Below are 20,627 nucleotides of genomic sequence, written 5' to 3'. Positions count from 1 at the left end.
CGACCGCCCACGCCCTATGTAAAAGGACTGACATCCGGTGAAGCACTCCGTGTAATTATTGCGCTCGCAAATAATTACATGGAGGACTGCGCTACGGTTTTGTATCCCTGGTTTCTAGCTCTCCTATCCACTAGAGATCACTCAGGGCCTGGGAGATACTTGAGAGAAGTAAGCTTATACCACTGACAAGCTCTAAGTCCGTTGTCTTTACTCTGCTTCCAATTTTTTTGAGTTTAGCTTGAATTACTCTATGTCAACTTTTCTCTGTCCCTCCTGTGAAGTCAAAACAGCAAAGGACATTGCTTGACTTGGTTATTATGTAGCTCTCTATCTAAGTGCTACATAGAATGGCTTTATGCTATAAATAAGCTGTACTGTTCATAAACGTTTGCAGTATAGTCCTTTAAACTGCTTTAGTATACTTTTAGACACACCACGGGCCTGTCCCTCCTACGACTTCATAGTAAAGGCTATTTCTTCTTGCATAGCATTTATTTGTCTAGTAATAGTGGCTGCGTTGCTTAGTCGACTTTTTAGAGCTAAATTCTCTTTACTTTTTAGAAAAATCAACATTAAAAATGATCAATTTCACTGTTTCTATGTACAGCACATTGTACAGCAGTCAAGACAGGTAATGAGCATGCTGACTATAAATATAATCCTTTGTAGTTTTAGCCACGCCCTATAACGCGGAATGCTTCACGCAAAAATTTCGTAAAAATTTCGTTTCCAATCCCCTTTCTTTTGTATCTCTGTTCCCACCTAACCTTGACAAATCCTGGACTGGCCAAGATGATGCACTTGACCACTGCAATACATCACATTGCAATGGATCATTATTGCAAATTCTCTACACACGAAAGACCTCTCACCTTCGAACCTGACGTGTCTCAGTAGTGCCTGCATGACAGTGTCGTAGAACCTCTGTACAGCCTGTAAGGGGGAGGGGCTTGATAAGTAGCCATAGCAACAGTGCCGAACCTTGTCATGATTGGTAAAACATCTTTGATACACGTGCTTTAAATAGAGCTGCTGCATCAGGTCAAAGTATATGTTTCTGAATGGGACTCAGGTACACCTATACTATACTGCATGTGCAGAGATTAATGGTTGCATGTGCAGACATGATCACTGCATGTGCAGAGACTAATGGTTGCATGTGCAGACATGATCACTGCATGTGCAGAGACTAATGGTTGCATGTGCAGACATAATCACTGCATGTGCAGAGATTAATGGTCGCATGTGCAGACATGATCACTGCACACGCAGAGACTAATGGTTGCATGTGCAGACATGATCACTGCATGTGCAGAGACTAATGGTTGCATGTGCAGACATGATCACTGCATGTGCAGACATGATCACTGCATGTGCAGAGACTAATGGTTGCATGTGCAGACATGATCACTGCATAAGGCGATCATTGCACGTGCATGCTATGTCGGTATATTCACACCAGGACACTCCTATGTATATGCAGACATTGTTATTGAAACACACGGCGCGCCATACGCCAGCCCCGAGGGCTGAGTGCAATATATGCCATGCATCCCGAGTGCAGGTGTTATAACTAGTTTATATCCCGAGGGCATAGCAACATAACACTGTCCTAGTAACACAATATAAACAGCACAAAAAAAGACAGAGACAACTCTAGACACAGCTCCATCTCTTCTCTCTTCTAGACGCCAGTATCTGCAGCGTATAAGATTGGCATGACCGACGAATGGCTTGACACAAAATTGTTGGAGTTTCAACTGAAATCTGCAAAACAGCCCCACCCCACTTCTGGTGCTGCAAAACAGCCCCGCCCCACTTACTGCTGGCTGCAAAGAAACAGCCCCACCCCACTACTCAGTGAATACATGTATTAGCTGCTGGTCTACGCTCGGCCTCATAACCAAGCCAAGCAAGCTCGCTTCTACACTGCTGCAAAACAGCTCATGCCCCCAGCAAAAAGAGCCACTTCTAGTGCTACGGTGAAGCAGAATTGACATGCATCACGATGTCGAGGACTAGGTCGATCTAGGAACACAGAATCTTCCACAAAATGAATCTTGGACAATTTTAAAACCTGCATGGTTGCAAGAAGAAACTCCAGCAGTGCTGAACATTCATTCCTGCATGGCTGGACATACTTTGATACTTGTTATTTCTCATGCGTGTTAATTTAATTTTAATTTAATTGTCTGTCTAATTGCCAGAGGGGCGTTTTGCGGTCAGTGCAATATGACTTTGCGGTCAATGCAATATGACTTTCAGCAGTGCAATATGAAGCATATTGCACTTGGCAACAACGTAGCAACGGGATATAAACGATGATATCCGGAGTCCCCAGTTTCGCATGCGCAAACAGTCGATACCAGGCCCTCTCTTCGAGGAAGAGCGGCCTGGGATCGAGGCTACATGCGAGCTAGCTAAGTTTAATAGAACAAGGGGATCACTAACGGTGTTCGCCTCCAACTTTTAATTGCTTCCGGAAGCGGGGGCGTAGAATCATTGCATACTCCACTAACCGTAGTAGCTAAATGATCTTTGACCTTGGTGCGTTACTGCCGGGATATTCGCTCACACATGGCATTCTAAGTACATCTATCCATCCATCCACTATCAGTATGTCTATTTTGAGCATGTCAACAGTGGTGGGAGGTGGGACAGGGGGTATTATCAGTTATCTTAGGGGTAAAGGACTGCTTGCAACTACCTGCGACTGTACAAGGTAGGTATCTTATATTATAATAAGGGATATCCATAATAAGCATAATTATAATAAAAGGAAAAATAGGTGTGATCAAAATAATAAACAAAAATAGGTGTGCTATTCCAATGATCGAACGGCGAAGGTCTTCATCAGGCTCGGATGGTGTCTGTTGGTCCTGCCCACAATGTAAGACCACCAGGAGCATCAGACACCTCAGTTTCTTCTCTAAGAGTAGGATTACTCTCCAACAGTGGTTGGTAGCCATTTTGTGGTGGTCCAGAGAATACCCTGTGACAGACATGGCAATGGAGGCTGAGGTGAGACCATCCACGGGGTGTGATATATACCAATGGCTCAGAGAGGTATGCTCAGCAAAGCTGATCGCAACTGTTATCCGTCTTGGAGGAGCTGGTGTTATTGTTCAGATCGATGAAAGTCTGTTCCGACACAAACCTAAGGTAAAATTGTGCTCACAATAATATTGTAAACACTTAAACACAATAGGGTGGACGGGGTAGGCGACCCAGGAGTGACTTGTGGGTGTTTGGGTTGGCTGACATGTCAACAACCCCTGCCACTGGCTTTGTCCAGTTAGTGGCAGATAGAAGAGCAGTCACACTCTTGCCTATAATACAGGCACATGTTCAACCAGGCACAGTGATACATTCCGACTGTTGGGCCGCTTACAATAATGTAGCATCGTTGCCAAATGTTGGATCCCATGGCACCGTCAACCACAGTATTGAGTTTGTGAACAGCGTCACAGGGGTACACACACAAAACATTGAGAGCTATTGGAATAGAATTAAGATCAAGCTGAAGAGGATGCGGGGGGGTGACAGAACAACAGTTGCCATCATACCTTGACGAGTTCATGTGGAGAGAGCGACTGTCAACCCCTCAATCGAAACAAGCTGCCTTTACCCAAGTAATGGCTGACATCGCCACACAGTATCCAGTCTAAGCCAAAATCATCTATCTGTCCATCCATCAATCATGATTGTATTATTCACTCGATTAATTAACTCTTCATTGTTTTCATCCATCCAGGAACATCAGTATCATATCACTTTCCCTTGTTTTCACATCCAGAAACATCACACACAGTATCATCCCAGTTTTGGATCAGTTTATCCATCCAGTATCATCTGTTTTCTTCAGCCAGTATCATTAATTTTTTTCTACAAATAAGGGCAGGTCAAAGGTCACTTAGCTACTACGGTTAGTAGAGTATGCAATGAAGCTACGCCCCCGCTTCCGGAAGCAATTAAAAGTTGGAGGCGAACACCGTTACTGATCCCTCAAGGATATCTAACTGCAGCACTCCAAGTCTTACTTGCCGTCTATGAATGGTAACTCAACTTTTCAAGGTATTGTCCGGATATTTAGAAAAAATGTAATATTAAAGTACTGGAGTGTCCGTTGTATTAGAACAACGAAAATTGCCCAAAAGAGTGTCCGGGTAATTAGAAGTGTCCGATAAATTAGAAGATATACGGTAGATGATGAATTACAGGGTACAAAGCGAAAGCACAAGAACGGGGCCTATCCCATCTATGCCCCTTGTTTTAGAAGGGTCAAGGTTGGAGAGAGCAGTGAGAACATCCAAATCCGTGATATTTATAAAATCCAGAGTTGCTTGTAGATTTGTACCGTCATCATCTTGAGGAGTGTTAGACAGGGGCTTGGAATAAACTAATTCAAAAAAATTAACTTTATCAGAGTCAGAGGATTCCGATCTGCCATCAAGGTGCATCATTTTAGGTAGAGAGTTGCAAAGCTATATTGGTGGGTGACGTTTCTTGGCATTGAAACGCAAACATTAGAACCCACTAACATTTCTGTTGAGGGCTCTGTAGCCAAATAGCAAAAATTTTGCACCCGCGAAAAATTTCCCGTTAAACACGTGGTATGTAATATTAAAACACTCACACACAATGTTTAAATGGATTATATATCTACCTGCAACTGACTCAATCTATATAGCGTCCATGTACGTAAAGAATAATACACGAAGCAAGCTGGGTGTGAAATGTATAGACTAATTATCATGCATGATGTTGGTTGTTTGGTAGGCCTCGTTAGGTTGCACTGACACGGGGTGGTATGCTTCGTTGGGTTCTGTGGTGATATCCCTCCATTTTTTCACAGCTACTGAGATCTCATCGTAAGTCGGATCAGCTGTGACTTCCTCAGCCACGGGCCTTACAACAGAGTAATAAACAGGTTCTACAGGTTCGTCACCTTTTGAGTTTCTCTTTTTCTTGTAGCAGGCAATAACAATTGCAACAAGTATTATTAGAGAGACTAAAGCTACAAAGATGGTGACACTTGTAATTATGCTTGTGCTGAGGATGCTCTCTACACTGTATCCTGGAGTAGAGTGTGTAGTTATGCTTGTGCTGAGGGTGCTTTCTACACTATATCCTGGAATAGAACAAGGGTTCACAAATTTCAGCTTTAGCCAATAACAACTCACCTGTGAATTTTCCTTGTATTTTCACAGTAGTCATTTGATTTTCAGCTGTCAAGACAAAGCAGTATTGTGTTGATGGTAAGATATCATTGAGGAGTATAGCCACATCTGACTCATTAATTGAAGCTCCATTTCTTTTTTTCTGAATAAGGGTATCGCAATCTTGACTGTACTCTACTTCACAGGAGATGTGATTGTATTTGTCGAAGAAAAAACAGTTGACAGCTGTGAAACTCTGAAATACATCCACAGTAACTCGTACAAAAGTGTTTGTTCCTAAAAGTGTAACATATGAAAATCAAGTTTTACAAAAACAAGTCATTATTGCATGTAAACTCACCAATCGTTATGGTAGTGTTGTCCTGTTGGATTGCTTTCCCCACTGGAGTCACAGCACCAGTTGCTATTGAGTACTCGCCATGAGAATTATTAACTTTGAGGATGTGTGTACATTCAGTTTTTGAGGCACAGTCCAACAGAATCTCCACCGGCTCACTCTCCAGTGATGAGTGAGTGTATACAATCACATACTTGATAGTGAATCCATTCTCATCTGTGATCTCCTTATAATACAAAAGCACATTATTTTACTAAACTATAATAATGAACAACTGAACTCCATGTAAACTCACTTGATTTGCAATGAAGGTAGTTGCAATTCGCAACAGGCCTCCACTAAGGTCATAAGTCGGTATTACACTAGTAGTTGTGGGGACTGTTGGCACTATAATTTATATATATATATTAAGGTGGAATGCACGCCTATATACACAATAATTATTTAAACATACACTTCAGATGTACAACAACAAAGGCAGGACTTTCACTCCTAAACTGACAGTCATCAGTAACTGTGTAGACACTGATGTTGCAGGTCTGTCCAATGGGCTCCCATCCCGAGCATGACATGTTTGTCACATTGGCACTCACTATACCCACATTAGTACACTGTCCACAGTCACCAGACACGTTGGTATGGTACCCACCTACCCCTCCAATAACTCCTATTGCATCTGTCCAACTTACAGTGAATGTTTTGGATGGTATTATTGTAAAACTGAGACTAGTGTTGATTGGTGGTTCAGGAGTCACTGTGATTAAAAAACTGCCAATTAAGAGGCTATATTGTATTATTTTACCTCCGACTCTGAGTGTCTCTGTACCAATCACTGTAATCCCTGAAACTGAACAGATGATGGTTTGCCCATTCATGTCTGGGGTAACTGGCGCTATAGTAAGCACTGATGTATACAATGAACCATTCACTTCTGTGCCCTCTGCAACAATGGTGCCAGCATTACAAGTGCCACGTGCAAGAGAACTGAACTGCATATGAGGCAAGAAGATTTTGTTCTTACTGATTGAGTTTGCTGAGGGGCAGTTGAAGACAGTACCACTCCAGTCTGTTCCATAAAAGTGACTAGAATCCATTACAGTACACGCAAACACAGCAGTATCGTTAGTACTGTAGCAACCAGGAACTTGATTATTGCTGAGAGGTATCTCTTGACCACAGTAAGCCAAGAGAACTGTATCAACAAGTCAAAATTATACCACAGACAAGCAGTTAGTACTTACGTGCTTCAAAAAGACATAAAGATGTAACAACAAGGTCAACTGTTAATGTCTTCATCATTGATCTACACTTGTCTACTGCGCATGTAGGACCAGAAAGCCAGAAATCAGAAAAAGCGGAAGTGAAGGGTCTACGAGTGGGTCTATGAGTGGGCGTAGCAGGGCAATGCATTCCAAGGTTAACCCTTGACTTTGCGCAGATGTAGGTTGGTCACGATTGTTAATTAATCTTCTAATTTTCTTTGTAACCTCCAATTCCTACAGTAAATGCACAGAAGCCATTGAAAGAACCCCAACCTACCCAACCCGCTGAGTCAGCATTTTCATGTTATTTTGGAATTCTTGATCGTTTATCTGTCTTGTATTACGTCTCCTGTTAGTCTATGAGTCGTAGTAGTTTAAAACTATCGTTGCTACACCTGCTATATTAAGACAGGAGTCAAAGAAACAAGGAGAGTGCAGCAACAACTGGAACTTTGTGACTAATCTTAATTTCTGGCTTATTATTCAATTCAATTCATCAACATGATTTTACAGCATTAAAGACAAAATGAGTTCTGAATAAATATAGCAATCACCTAGTATAATGCTGAAGGCAAGCCTGTAGAGACAGGTTACCAATTATATAACTAACAACATTTGTTGCATGGGCACTTGAAGTGGAAAGTGCAGGGAGCGTCAGAATCAAAATTGCTAAGGAAGTGTTGCCAGAGGAGATTCTTCAATTTTGCTTTGATAGAGCTGCTCCTGAGGTTAATGTCTAGTGGTGGCAGGTTATTCCATAGTCTTGGGAGACGATTGTAGTAGAAATGTCTGGACGTGTTCGTACGTGAGTACTTGTGGCTTAGTCTATGATAGTCTGAGGATCTGGTGAAGCCTGCAGTTTGTGTGATATAATCCGAAATGTTGTATCTTGGAGTTCTGTTTTTGTAAGAGTTTATGTAGAACATAATGTCTGCCAGCTCTAGATGATACATAAGGGGGAGGAGATTTAGCTTAACGAGTCTTCCCTTGTAGGTTAACGGTGATAGACCTTGGCCAAGAATAAACTTCGTCGCTCTCCTCTGAATTTTTTCTAGAGATAGGATATCTTTGATGAGCATCGGCCTCCATAGTACTGAGCCATACAACAGTTGAGACTTCACTAGAGAGATATAAAGTTTCTTTTTAGTATCAACCGAGTTTGATGATGAAAATGTTCTTTTGAGCAGTCCTAGTTTCTTGTAAGCTTTAGCAGAGATTTGGTTATAGTGGGACACCCATTTGAGATCCGATCGGAAAATGAGACCTAGATCTTTGTTGGACATTGAGTGAGTTACGTTTAGACCGGCTAGAGTGTATGAGGTTTGGGGTGGAGGGGAGGAGCAGAATTGAATTACTATGCTTTTCATTTCGTTGAAAGGGAGCGACCAGCTTTTGCTCCAACTAGTGATGTCATTAATGTCTGACTGAAGCTTGTTGACATCCTCTACACTATCTATAACCTTGGAGCATTTGGTATCATCAGCAAAAAGGTGCACTTTGGAGAACTTGACAGAGTCTGGTAAGTCATTTATGAAGACGAGAAATAGCAAGGGGCCTAGTATACTGCCCCGTGGCACTCCAGAGGTAACAGGCAGGATAGAGGAATGGTGGCCATTCACAGAGACCAGTTGCCGTCTGTTATTGAGATATTCCCTAAGCCAGAACCAAACATTCCCATTTACACCCAGTGAATCTAGTTTCACAAGTAAGCCACTATGGGAAACCTTGTCAAAAGCTTTTTTTAAATCCAGATATAGATCTACAACGTCTACCTGAGATTTAGAGTCTAGAGCAGTAGTAGTCTCACAACCCCTTTACCTCTTTCCTTGGCAATCTGTTGTAGAAATTACAACAATGGGTAAGGAATCGTTATGATGAATTAGATGAAGTTGTATGTGAGCTCCTCCCTGACAAACAAACTGTAGTCTAGGTAACCGCCTTATCAGTCAAGTAGGCTAAAAATCTGTGTCCTTTGATGTAAGCTTTGATGTCTCTTTGTGCATATGTAGTTATAAAAAAAAAAAAAAAAAAAAAGAAACCTTTGACTAGCTAGGAAGAGTAGCAGCAGTAGGCAGCAGTAGTAGTAGCAGTGCAAGCAGGACTAGACTAGATTAAAAAGTTGGTGGAAAGAATAACTGACCGTTTGGACGTCACCTGGCTGCCAGACTTTCATCTGGACTCTTCCCCCTGAGTAGCTGGCCTTTCTCTAAGCCACAAAACTGAGCAAGAAGCTGAAGAAGCAGCTAGACAGAGACATGTACCTAGCCTTGAGAATTGGGAGGCGTGGCTCAACTAGTTAGCCCAGCCCAGAGGAATTGTTACCGTGGGTACTGAACAACCGTAGAAGTAGGGCTACCCCTGGCTTTACTGAATTAACTAGCTGTGTCTGCTGTCTAGTTGGACCAGATTTAGCTAGATAATGGGGTAGAGAATAGTTGAGCGGTGCTGTGTGTAGCTTGAACTGTACTGGCTGGCAAGAATCTAGTAAGCACCCTATGCACTGATAACTCGTCAGAATGGAGGGTATGTTCTAGGGATCTGGACAGCTGTACATCCAAAGGAGCCAGGGAGTGCCAATCATCTTCTCCCAGTCTCTGACACGCTAAACAAAAGGAGCTAGAACTGGGAGTCCCAGCTAGAATTGCTAGCCGGATCTAGACTAATAGAATGACTTGGAGGCGTGGTGAGGCCGGATCCACACTAATTGATCGACCTAAAGACGCTCCTGTTCCAGATTTCACGAATGGCAAGGAAAGGGTTATTTTTCAAAACTTTTGAATCCAAATGGAGCTGATTGGACTCCTTGACACTGTCAGCGAGCTTGAGCACACTGTCAGAGAGCTTGAGGAGGACCAGGAAGTCTGTTATGACCATGACGAGCCCAGTGATGACGATTTTGAGACAGATCTGGAGAGTGATTCAGGTTTGTGTCATTGCACCATTAAATAGTGGTTGGGGAGGCAGCATTGTGATGCCCTAACGATATGTGGCCTCTTTTTGGCGGAGGCGTCATGTGCATGCCTTTTGTGGCTCCTCCTACATTGTGTGAGCCTCTTTTTGGCGTCGCCTTGACTGCAGTACTGTACTGTACCCTAACCCCCAGTTGTTAATGATATTCATAGCACCACACGCGTGCATTACGCCCACATATTGATATTCATGGTTGTTGTGGTTTGTTGGGCTCCTCCCACGAGCCTTTGATGTGGACGAGCCTTTTCCTCTGCTGTACTGTACCTATGTGCCCTAACCCCCCCCCCCCCAGTAGTTAATGATATTCATAGCACCACTAGCGTGTGGTACGCCCACGTAATGACATTCATGGTTGTTGTGGTTTGTTAGGCTCCTCCCACGAGCCTTTGATGTGGACGAGCCTTTTCCTCTGCTGTACTGTACCTATGTGCCCTAACCCCCCCCCCCCCCCCCAGTAGTTAATGATATTCATAGCACCACTAGCGTGTGGTACGCCCACGTAATGACATTCATGGTTGTTGTGGTTTGTTGGGCTCCTCCCACGAGCCTTTGATGTGGACGAGCCTTTTCCTCTGCTGTACTGTACCTATGTGCCCTAACCCCCCCCCCCCCCCAGTTGTTAATGATATTCATAGCACCACTAGCATGTGGTACGCCCACGTAATGACATTCATGGTTGTTGTGGTTTGTTGGGCTCCTCCCACGAGCCTTTGATGGGGACGAGCCTTTTCCTCTGCTGTACTGTACCTATGTGCCCTAACCCCCTCCCCCCAGTAGTTAATGATATTCATAGCACCACTAGCGTGCGGTACGCCCACGTAATGACATTCATGGTTGTTGTGGTTTGTTGGGCTCCTCCCACGAGCCTTTGATGGGGACGAGCCTTTTCCTCTGCTGTACTGTACCTATGTGCCCTAACCCCCTCCCCCCAGTAGTTAATGATATTCATAGCACCACTAGCGTGCGGTACGCCCACGTAATGACATTCATGGTTGTTGTGGTTTGTTGGGCTCCTCCCACGAGCCTTTGATGTGGACGAGCCTTTTCCTCTGCTGTACTGTACCTATGTGCCCTAACCCCCCCCCCCCAGTAGTTAATGATATTCATAGCACCACTAGCGTGCGGTACGCCCACATAATGACATTCATGGTTGTTGTGGTTTGTTGGGCTCCTCCCACGAGCCTTTGATGGGGACGAGCCTTTTCCTCTGCTGTACTGTACCTATGTGCCCTAACCCCCCCCCCCCAGTAGTTAATGATATTCATAGCACCACTAGCGTGTGGTACGCCCACATAATGACATTCATGGTTGTTGTGGTTTGTTGGGCTCCTCCCACGAGCCTTTGATGGGGACGAGCCTTTTCCTCTGCTGTACTGTACCTATGTGCCCTAACCCCCCCCCCCCCCAGTAGTTAATGATATTCATAGCACCACTAGCGTGTGGTACGCCCACGTAATGACATTCATGGTTGTTGTGGTTTGTTGGGCTCCTCCCACGAGCCTTTGATGTGGACGAGCCTTTTCCTCTGCTGTACTGTACCTATGTGCCCTAAACCCCCCCCCCCCAGTAGTTAATGATATTCATAGCACCACTAGCGTGCGGTACGCCCACATAATGACATTCATGGTTGTTGTGGTTTGTTGGGATCCTCCCACGAGCCTTTGATGGGGACGAGCCTTTTCCTCTGCTGTACTGTACCTATGTGCCCTAACCCCCCCCCCCCAGTAGTTAATGATATTCATAGCACCACTAGCGTGCGGTACGCCCACATAATGACATTCATGGTTGTTGTGGTTTGTTGGGATCCTCCCACGAGCCTTTGATGGGGACGAGCCTTTTCCTCTGCTGTACTGTACCTATGCGCCCTAACCCCCCCCAGTAGTTAATGATATTCATAGCACCACTAGCGTGTGGTACGCCCACTAATGACATTCATGGTTGTTGTGGTTTGTTGGGCTCCTCCCACGAGCCTTTGATGTGGACGAGCCTTTTCCTCTGCTGTACTGTACCTATGCGCCCTAACCCCCCCCAGTAGTTAATGATATTCATAGCACCACTAGCGTGTGGTACGCCCACATAATGACATTCATAGCCTGTCCCCCACCTGCACTGGCGAGCACTCTTGTGGTACTCTAATGATATTCATGCTTTGTTTCCGTGCAGATGCTGCAGTGGAGGATGATGACGAAATGGTCGATGGCATGGCTCCGACTCCCAAACGGAGGAAGCTGGCGAGGGACAATGGACTCCAAAAAGCTAAGTCCACAGGAAGATACCCCGTCTTTGGCGGTGTGGTCGGTCCTGTCAATCAACTTGATCCGTCTGTAACTCCATGCCTAGATTTTGTTAAGTTACTTTGGCCCGATAGTTTGTGTGAGTACATAGCCGAACAGACCAACCTGTACGCTAGGCAGTGTGGTGCTAAGGGTTGGTCAGCTACAAACAGTGCCGAATTGTGGGTGTTTTTGGGGATTGTACTAGAGATGGGCATTCATAGGCTCCCTGAAATTACGGACTACTGGTCCAAGGATCCCCTTTTAGGTGTACAATGTGTGAGCAATGTAATGTCGCTCAAAAGGTTCCAAAGTTTATGGCGGTATCTGCACTGTGAGGACAATACGTCCATCACTGATGCACGTAAGGTAACTAGCAAGCTAAAAACTGTTTTAGAGACTCTTAAAGCCAACTACTTCATGAGGTATAATCCCAGTCAGGAGCTTTCCGTTGATGAGATGATGATAAAGTACAAGGGTCGTAAAAGCGGGAAAATTCATATGCCCAAGAAGCCTGTTAAACTGGGGTTCAAGGTATGGTGCTGCTCATGTTCATGCTGTGGGTATCTCTGTGTGTTTGATGTATACAGTGGTAAGCTCACCGATTCCTCTGGGAAAAAGATAGCTGTGAAAGGGCTTGTGAAAAATGTAGTCCATCGTTTACTCACTCCTTTTTATGGTCATCAGCATGTTGTGTACATGGACAACTTTTACACGTCCGGTCCATTGATAGAAGAGTTGGCTAAGCAAAATGTGTTTACTGTCGGCACAATTTTGAAGAATGCTGCTGGTTTCCCAGCAAGTCTTAAGGATGTGGTACTCGACAAAGGTGACTATACGTCCATGACTGTTGGTGATATTTCTTACTCTATGTTTAACGACCGTAGAGTTGTGTCCTTTGCAACAAATGTGTTCCCTGACCATATGCCCCACACTGTAATGCGAATGCACAAAGACGGTACCCTACGCTCTCAGAGTGTCCCCCCCTGTCTCCCTGCATATAACATGTACATGGGAGGAGTTGACAATACAGGGCGTATGAGGAAAACCTATGGGTACGATAGAAAGTGTCGGCGGTATTGGTTCAGGATTTTCTTTCAATTCCTTGACGTTAGTGTGAATAATGCATACATTCTATACAGGCACAACTGTGTCAGGGTGGGTTCAAAGGCCATGCCTTTGAAAGGGTTTCGATTGGAACTAATTCATAGTCTATTGGGTGTGCCACGTACTCGTAGCAGTGCCTCAGGTCTGGCCAGTCTAAATATCGTTTTCCCCCCATCACAGGGCGCACGTGTGAGTGCAAATAGTGTCGGAGTGTCTCGTGGGCGCTGTCAAGTGTGTGTTCGGGAGAAGATCCCTAGCAGAGAGCAGCAACACACTGCAATGGCATGTCCCCACTGTCGCATAAGAATATGCAAAGGACACTCTGTTATCGGACACACATGTGCTAGCTAATGTGCTGTGTGACTGATTTTTGTTAGATGGTACTCTCCTGGTCTAAATTGGCCTTGGAGAGGGGAGGAAAGGGGTATTATTTCAATGATTAATAAAATTGTGATAAAGAATTCAGTTGTATATGAGAGGCCCTAACCCACTCTGTTGTAAATTCTGTTGTAATTATCTCTTTCCTTGGCAATCTGTTGTAGAAATTACAACAATGGGTAAGGAATCGTTATGATGAATTAGATGAAGTTGTATGTGAGCTCCTCCCTGACAAACAAACTGTAGTCTAGGTAACCGCCTTATCAGTCAAGTAGGCTAAAAATCTGTGTCCTTTGATGTAAGCTTTGATGTCTCTTTGTGCATATGTAGTTATAAAAAAAAAAAAAAAAAAAAAAGAAACCTTTGACTAGCTAGGAAGAGTAGCAGCAGTAGGCAGCAGTAGTAGTAGCAGTGCAAGCAGGACTAGACTAGATTAAAAAGTTGGTGGAAAGAATAACTGACCGTTTGGACGTCACCTGGCTGCCAGACTTTCATCTGGACTCTTCCCCCTGAGTAGCTGGCCTTTCTCTAAGCCACAAAACTGAGCAAGAAGCTGAAGAAGCAGCTAGACAGAGACATGTACCTAGCCTTGAGAATTGGGAGGCGTGGCTCAACTAGTTAGCCCAGCCCAGAGGAATTGTTACCGTGGGTACTGAACAACCGTAGAAGTAGGGCTACCCCTGGCTTTACTGAATTAACTAGCTGTGTCTGCTGTCTAGTTGGACCAGATTTAGCTAGATAATGGGGTAGAGAATAGTTGAGCGGTGCTGTGTGTAGCTTGAACTGTACTGGCTGGCAAGAATCTAGTAAGCACCCTATGCACTGATAACTCGTCAGAATGGAGGGTATGTTCTAGGGATCTGGACAGCTGTACATCCAAAGGAGCCAGGGAGTGCCAATCATCTTCTCCCAGTCTCTGACACGCTAAACAAAAGGAGCTAGAACTGGGAGTCCCAGCTAGAATTGCTAGCCGGATCTAGACTAATAGAATGACTTGGAGGCGTGGTGAGGCCGGATCCACACTAATTGATCGACCTAAAGACGCTCCTGTTCCAGATTTCACGAATGGCAAGGAAAGGGTTATTTTTCAAAACTTTTGAATCCAAATGGAGCTGATTGGACTCCTTGACACTGTCAGCGAGCTTGAGCACACTGTCAGAGAGCTTGAGGAGGACCAGGAAGTCTGTTATGACCATGACGAGCCCAGTGATGACGATTTTGAGACAGATCTGGAGAGTGATTCAGGTTTGTGTCATTGCACCATTAAATAGTGGTTGGGGAGGCAGCATTGTGATGCCCTAACGATATGTGGCCTCTTTTTGGCGGAGGCGTCATGTGCATGCCTTTTGTGGCTCCTCCTACATTGTGTGAGCCTCTTTTTGGCGTCGCCTTGACTGCAGTACTGTACTGTACCCTAACCCCCAGTTGTTAATGATATTCATAGCACCACACGCGTGCATTACGCCCACATATTGATATTCATGGTTGTTGTGGTTTGTTGGGCTCCTCCCACGAGCCTTTGATGTGGACGAGCCTTTTCCTCTGCTGTACTGTACCTATGTGCCCTAACCCCCCCCCCCCCAGTAGTTAATGATATTCATAGCACCACTAGCGTGTGGTACGCCCACGTAATGACATTCATGGTTGTTGTGGTTTGTTAGGCTCCTCCCACGAGCCTTTGATGTGGACGAGCCTTTTCCTCTGCTGTACTGTACCTATGTGCCCTAACCCCCCCCCCCCCCCCCAGTAGTTAATGATATTCATAGCACCACTAGCGTGTGGTACGCCCACGTAATGACATTCATGGTTGTTGTGGTTTGTTGGGCTCCTCCCACGAGCCTTTGATGTGGACGAGCCTTTTCCTCTGCTGTACTGTACCTATGTGCCCTAACCCCCCCCCCCCCCCCAGTTGTTAATGATATTCATAGCACCACTAGCATGTGGTACGCCCACGTAATGACATTCATGGTTGTTGTGGTTTGTTGGGCTCCTCCCACGAGCCTTTGATGGGGACGAGCCTTTTCCTCTGCTGTACTGTACCTATGTGCCCTAACCCCCTCCCCCCAGTAGTTAATGATATTCATAGCACCACTAGCGTGCGGTACGCCCACGTAATGACATTCATGGTTGTTGTGGTTTGTTGGGCTCCTCCCACGAGCCTTTGATGGGGACGAGCCTTTTCCTCTGCTGTACTGTACCTATGTGCCCTAACCCCCTCCCCCCAGTAGTTAATGATATTCATAGCACCACTAGCGTGCGGTACGCCCACGTAATGACATTCATGGTTGTTGTGGTTTGTTGGGCTCCTCCCACGAGCCTTTGATGTGGACGAGCCTTTTCCTCTGCTGTACTGTACCTATGTGCCCTAACCCCCCCCCCCCAGTAGTTAATGATATTCATAGCACCACTAGCGTGCGGTACGCCCACATAATGACATTCATGGTTGTTGTGGTTTGTTGGGCTCCTCCCACGAGCCTTTGATGGGGACGAGCCTTTTCCTCTGCTGTACTGTACCTATGTGCCCTAACCCCCCCCCCCCAGTAGTTAATGATATTCATAGCACCACTAGCGTGTGGTACGCCCACATAATGACATTCATGGTTGTTGTGGTTTGTTGGGCTCCTCCCACGAGCCTTTGATGGGGACGAGCCTTTTCCTCTGCTGTACTGTACCTATGTGCCCTAACCCCCCCCCCCCCCAGTAGTTAATGATATTCATAGCACCACTAGCGTGTGGTACGCCCACGTAATGACATTCATGGTTGTTGTGGTTTGTTGGGCTCCTCCCACGAGCCTTTGATGTGGACGAGCCTTTTCCTCTGCTGTACTGTACCTATGTGCCCTAAACCCCCCCCCCCCAGTAGTTAATGATATTCATAGCACCACTAGCGTGCGGTACGCCCACATAATGACATTCATGGTTGTTGTGGTTTGTTGGGATCCTCCCACGAGCCTTTGATGGGGACGAGCCTTTTCCTCTGCTGTACTGTACCTATGTGCCCTAACCCCCCCCCCCCAGTAGTTAATGATATTCATAGCACCACTAGCGTGCGGTACGCCCACATAATGACATTCATGGTTGTTGTGGTTTGTTGGGATCCTCCCACGAGCCTTTGATGGGGACGAGCCTTTTCCTCTGCTGTACTGTACCTATGCGCCCTAACCCCCCCCAGTAGTTAATGATATTCATAGCACCACTAGCGTGTGGTACGCCCACTAATGACATTCATGGTTGTTGTGGTTTGTTGGGCTCCTCCCACGAGCCTTTGATGTGGACGAGCCTTTTCCTCTGCTGTACTGTACCTATGCGCCCTAACCCCCCCCAGTAGTTAATGATATTCATAGCACCACTAGCGTGTGGTACGCCCACATAATGACATTCATAGCCTGTCCCCCACCTGCACTGGCGAGCACTCTTGTGGTACTCTAATGATATTCATGCTTTGTTTCCGTGCAGATGCTGCAGTGGAGGATGATGACGAAATGGTCGATGGCATGGCTCCGACTCCCAAACGGAGGAAGCTGGCGAGGGACAATGGACTCCAAAAAGCTAAGTCCACAGGAAGATACCCCGTCTTTGGCGGTGTGGTCGGTCCTGTCAATCAACTTGATCCGTCTGTAACTCCATGCCTAGATTTTGTTAAGTTACTTTGGCCCGATAGTTTGTGTGAGTACATAGCCGAACAGACCAACCTGTACGCTAGGCAGTGTGGTGCTAAGGGTTGGTCAGCTACAAACAGTGCCGAATTGTGGGTGTTTTTGGGGATTGTACTAGAGATGGGCATTCATAGGCTCCCTGAAATTACGGACTACTGGTCCAAGGATCCCCTTTTAGGTGTACAATGTGTGAGCAATGTAATGTCGCTCAAAAGGTTCCAAAGTTTATGGCGGTATCTGCACTGTGAGGACAATACGTCCATCACTGATGCACGTAAGGTAACTAGCAAGCTAAAAACTGTTTTAGAGACTCTTAAAGCCAACTACTTCATGAGGTATAATCCCAGTCAGGAGCTTTCCGTTGATGAGATGATGATAAAGTACAAGGGTCGTAAAAGCGGGAAAATTCATATGCCCAAGAAGCCTGTTAAACTGGGGTTCAAGGTATGGTGCTGCTCATGTTCATGCTGTGGGTATCTCTGTGTGTTTGATGTATACAGTGGTAAGCTCACCGATTCCTCTGGGAAAAAGATAGCTGTGAAAGGGCTTGTGAAAAATGTAGTCCATCGTTTACTCACTCCTTTTTATGGTCATCAGCATGTTGTGTACATGGACAACTTTTACACGTCCGGTCCATTGATAGAAGAGTTGGCTAAGCAAAATGTGTTTACTGTCGGCACAATTTTGAAGAATGCTGCTGGTTTCCCAGCAAGTCTTAAGGATGTGGTACTCGACAAAGGTGACTATACGTCCATGACTGTTGGTGATATTTCTTACTCTATGTTTAACGACCGTAGAGTTGTGTCCTTTGCAACAAATGTGTTCCCTGACCATATGCCCCACACTGTAATGCGAATGCACAAAGACGGTACCCTACGCTCTCAGAGTGTCCCCCCCTGTCTCCCTGCATATAACATGTACATGGGAGGAGTTGACAATACAGGGCGTATGAGGAAAACCTATGGGTACGATAGAAAGTGTCGGCGGTATTGGTTCAGGATTTTCTTTCAATTCCTTGACGTTAGTGTGAATAATGCATACATTCTATACAGGCACAACTGTGTCAGGGTGGGTTCAAAGGCCATGCCTTTGAAAGGGTTTCGATTGGAACTAATTCATAGTCTATTGGGTGTGCCACGTACTCGTAGCAGTGCCTCAGGTCTGGCCAGTCTAAATATCGTTTTCCCCCCATCACAGGGCGCACGTGTGAGTGCAAATAGTGTCGGAGTGTCTCGTGGGCGCTGTCAAGTGTGTGTTCGGGAGAAGATCCCTAGCAGAGAGCAGCAACACACTGCAATGGCATGTCCCCACTGTCGCATAAGAATATGCAAAGGACACTCTGTTATCGGACACACATGTGCTAGCTAATGTGCTGTGTGACTGATTTTTGTTAGATGGTACTCTCCTGGTCTAAATTGGCCTTGGAGAGGGGAGGAAAGGGGTATTATTTCAATGATTAATAAAATTGTGATAAAGAATTCAGTTGTATATGAGAGGCCCTAACCCACTCTGTTGTAAATTCTGTTGTAATTATCTCTTTCCTTGGCAATCTGTTGTAGAAATTACAACAATGGGTAAGGAATCGTTATGATGAATTAGATGAAGTTGTATGTGAGCTCCTCCCTGACAAACAAACTGTAGTCTAGGTAACCGCCTTATCAGTCAAGTAGGCTAAAAATCTGTGTCCTTTGATGTAAGCTTTGATGTCTCTTTGTGCATATGTAGTTATAAAAAAAAAAAAAAAAAAAAAAGAAACCTTTGACTAGCTAGGAAGAGTAGCAGCAGTAGGCAGCAGTAGTAGTAGCAGTGCAAGCAGGACTAGACTAGATTAAAAAGTTGGTGGAAAGAATAACTGACCGTTTGGACGTCACCTGGCTGCCAGACTTTCATCTGGACTCTTCCCCCTGAGTAGCTGGCCTTTCTCTAAGCCACAAAACTGAGCAAGAAGCTGAAGAAGCAGCTAGACAGAGACATGTACCTAGCCTTGAGAATTGGGAGGCGTGGCTCAACTAGTTAGCCCAGCCCAGAGGAATTGTTACCGTGGGTACTGAACAACCGTAGAAGTAGGGCTACCCCTGGCTTTACTGAATTAACTAGCTGTGTCTGCTGTCTAGTTGGACCAGATTTAGCTAGATAATGGGGTAGAGAATAGTTGAGCGGTGCTGTGTGTAGCTTGAACTGTACTGGCTGGCAAGAATCTAGTAAGCACCCTATGCACTGATAACTCGTCAGAATGGAGGGTATGTTCTAGGGATCTGGACAGCTGTACATCCAAAGGAGCCAGGGAGTGCCAATCATCTTCTCCCAGTCTCTGACACGCTAAACAAAAGGAGCTAGAACTGGGAGTCCCAGCTAGAATTGCTAGCCGGATCTAGACTAATAGAATGACTTGGAGGCGTGGTGAGGCCGGATCCACACTAATTGATCGACCTAAAGACGCTCCTGTTCCAGATTTCACGAATGGCAAGGAAAGGGTTACAGGTCAGGTTGTTGTAATTTTTACAACAACGTACAATCTGGGAGGGAGCGTGCTATCAACTTGTGAATATTGCTGGATTCTGTGGCAGATTGGATAGTATCATGAATGCGATTATCCTTTGATGTTCTGCTGAGCTGTTCAATTAGGACACTTAAAAAAAAAAAAAGGTTTAAAACAAGCTATACAGCATGTAGGACTGAGTAGTATCCATTGGTAGACCCTCTGGACTATTTTGGTAGCCATAGAATATTTTCGAAGAGGAAGCAGCAAGCCATTTGTGTACACAGGCACTTCACAAGTGGACACAAGCTCTACAATAGTCTACATGCTTGCTAAGCAGCTTAGAGTTGACCAGAGTGCAGCTTTTAAAGGCCACACATACTTCCATCGAGGCAGCAGCAAGGCATAAAATCGATGGTTAGTTTGTGCACAGCCATTGACCCACGCCCATCTCTACAAGCCATAGCCACTTCATTGGGGGCGGCGATAACATCAAGCTAATTTGGTGGGTTGGGCTCAGATGCAAACTAAAGTGATGGAACTGTTCCAGATTTTCCAGATTGTGTGCGGCTGAACGGGAAAGGGATAAAGGAAGCACAGTAGTTGCTGGACCAAAGATATAGGAGGGAAGGATTGGCAACGGAAGTGGTTCACGTGATCATTTTACATGTGTTTCTGCAGTTTTGTAATGAAACTATCCGTGACTCGCCTGTTTTCCTGCCAGAATGCCCGCGAAAAGCAGAAAAAGTCTGTTTATGGTCTTCCTTTAGTGCCTCATGACCTCTCATGGTGTTACACTGATGTTGTGCTTTATTTAGAGTTAGATTATCTTGCCAGTTTGTAAAACTAAAGAAACAAAGACTTTTTACTACAGAAAAACTACAATTTTACAAGGTTTGATCCCTTTTTAAGAAACAGTACTCATCCATACTATTCTTCAAGTTTTCCTGGTTGTATGTATGTAGGTTGATCTACTGAAAGGCAA

The 20,627-nt window shown here is 45.1% G+C and overlaps 2 protein-coding genes and 2 long non-coding RNA genes across 5 annotated transcripts; 1 reads left to right on the top strand and 3 right to left on the bottom strand.

Moving 5' to 3' along the window:
* Positions 1–2,751: 2,751 nt before the first annotated feature.
* Positions 2,752–4,199, bottom strand: LOC135339327 (uncharacterized). Its single transcript, XR_010395983.1, has 2 exons — positions 3,567–4,199; positions 2,752–3,495 (listed from the first exon to the last, which is right to left on the bottom strand). It is a non-coding gene; the product is annotated as an uncharacterized LOC135339327 (long non-coding RNA).
* Positions 4,200–4,639: 440 nt separating this feature from the next.
* On the bottom strand, positions 4,640–6,242 carry LOC135339616 (uncharacterized). The gene is made up of 5 exons (XM_064535768.1): positions 5,972–6,242; positions 5,813–5,904; positions 5,521–5,743; positions 5,184–5,456; positions 4,640–5,131 (listed from the first exon to the last, which is right to left on the bottom strand). The coding sequence occupies exons 1-5, from the start codon at positions 6,087–6,089 to the stop codon at positions 4,746–4,748; spliced, it is 1,092 nt and encodes a 363-aa protein (XP_064391838.1). The 5' UTR covers positions 6,090–6,242; the 3' UTR covers positions 4,640–4,745.
* Positions 6,243–6,337: 95 nt separating this feature from the next.
* LOC135339520 (uncharacterized) lies at positions 6,338–6,843 on the bottom strand. Its single transcript, XR_010396015.1, has 3 exons — positions 6,759–6,843; positions 6,539–6,709; positions 6,338–6,457 (listed from the first exon to the last, which is right to left on the bottom strand). It is a non-coding gene; the product is annotated as an uncharacterized LOC135339520 (long non-coding RNA).
* A 2,269-nt stretch (positions 6,844–9,112) lies between these two features.
* Positions 9,113–18,918, top strand: LOC135340231 (piggyBac transposable element-derived protein 4-like). 2 transcript variants are annotated; one of them, XR_010396257.1, is made up of 3 exons: positions 9,113–9,702; positions 11,913–14,752; positions 16,964–18,918. XR_010396257.1 is itself a non-coding variant. In XM_064536552.1 (2 exons), exons 1-2 carry the CDS (start codon positions 14,614–14,616, stop codon positions 18,529–18,531), a joined length of 1,707 nt encoding a protein of 568 aa, XP_064392622.1. In that variant the 5' UTR covers positions 14,142–14,613; the 3' UTR covers positions 18,532–18,918. The 2 variants fall into 2 exon arrangements, 1 of the variants encoding a protein (XP_064392622.1); XM_064536552.1 differs by lacking the exon at positions 9,113–9,702 and having other exon boundaries at positions 14,142–14,752.
* Positions 18,919–20,627: the final 1,709 nt, after the last annotated feature.

Source organism: Halichondria panicea, chromosome 8, assembly GCF_963675165.1.
Source record: "Halichondria panicea chromosome 8, odHalPani1.1, whole genome shotgun sequence".
Classification (NCBI taxonomy): Eukaryota; Metazoa; Porifera; class Demospongiae; order Suberitida; family Halichondriidae; genus Halichondria; species Halichondria panicea.
This window is presented reverse-complemented; position numbering and strand designations above follow the sequence as displayed.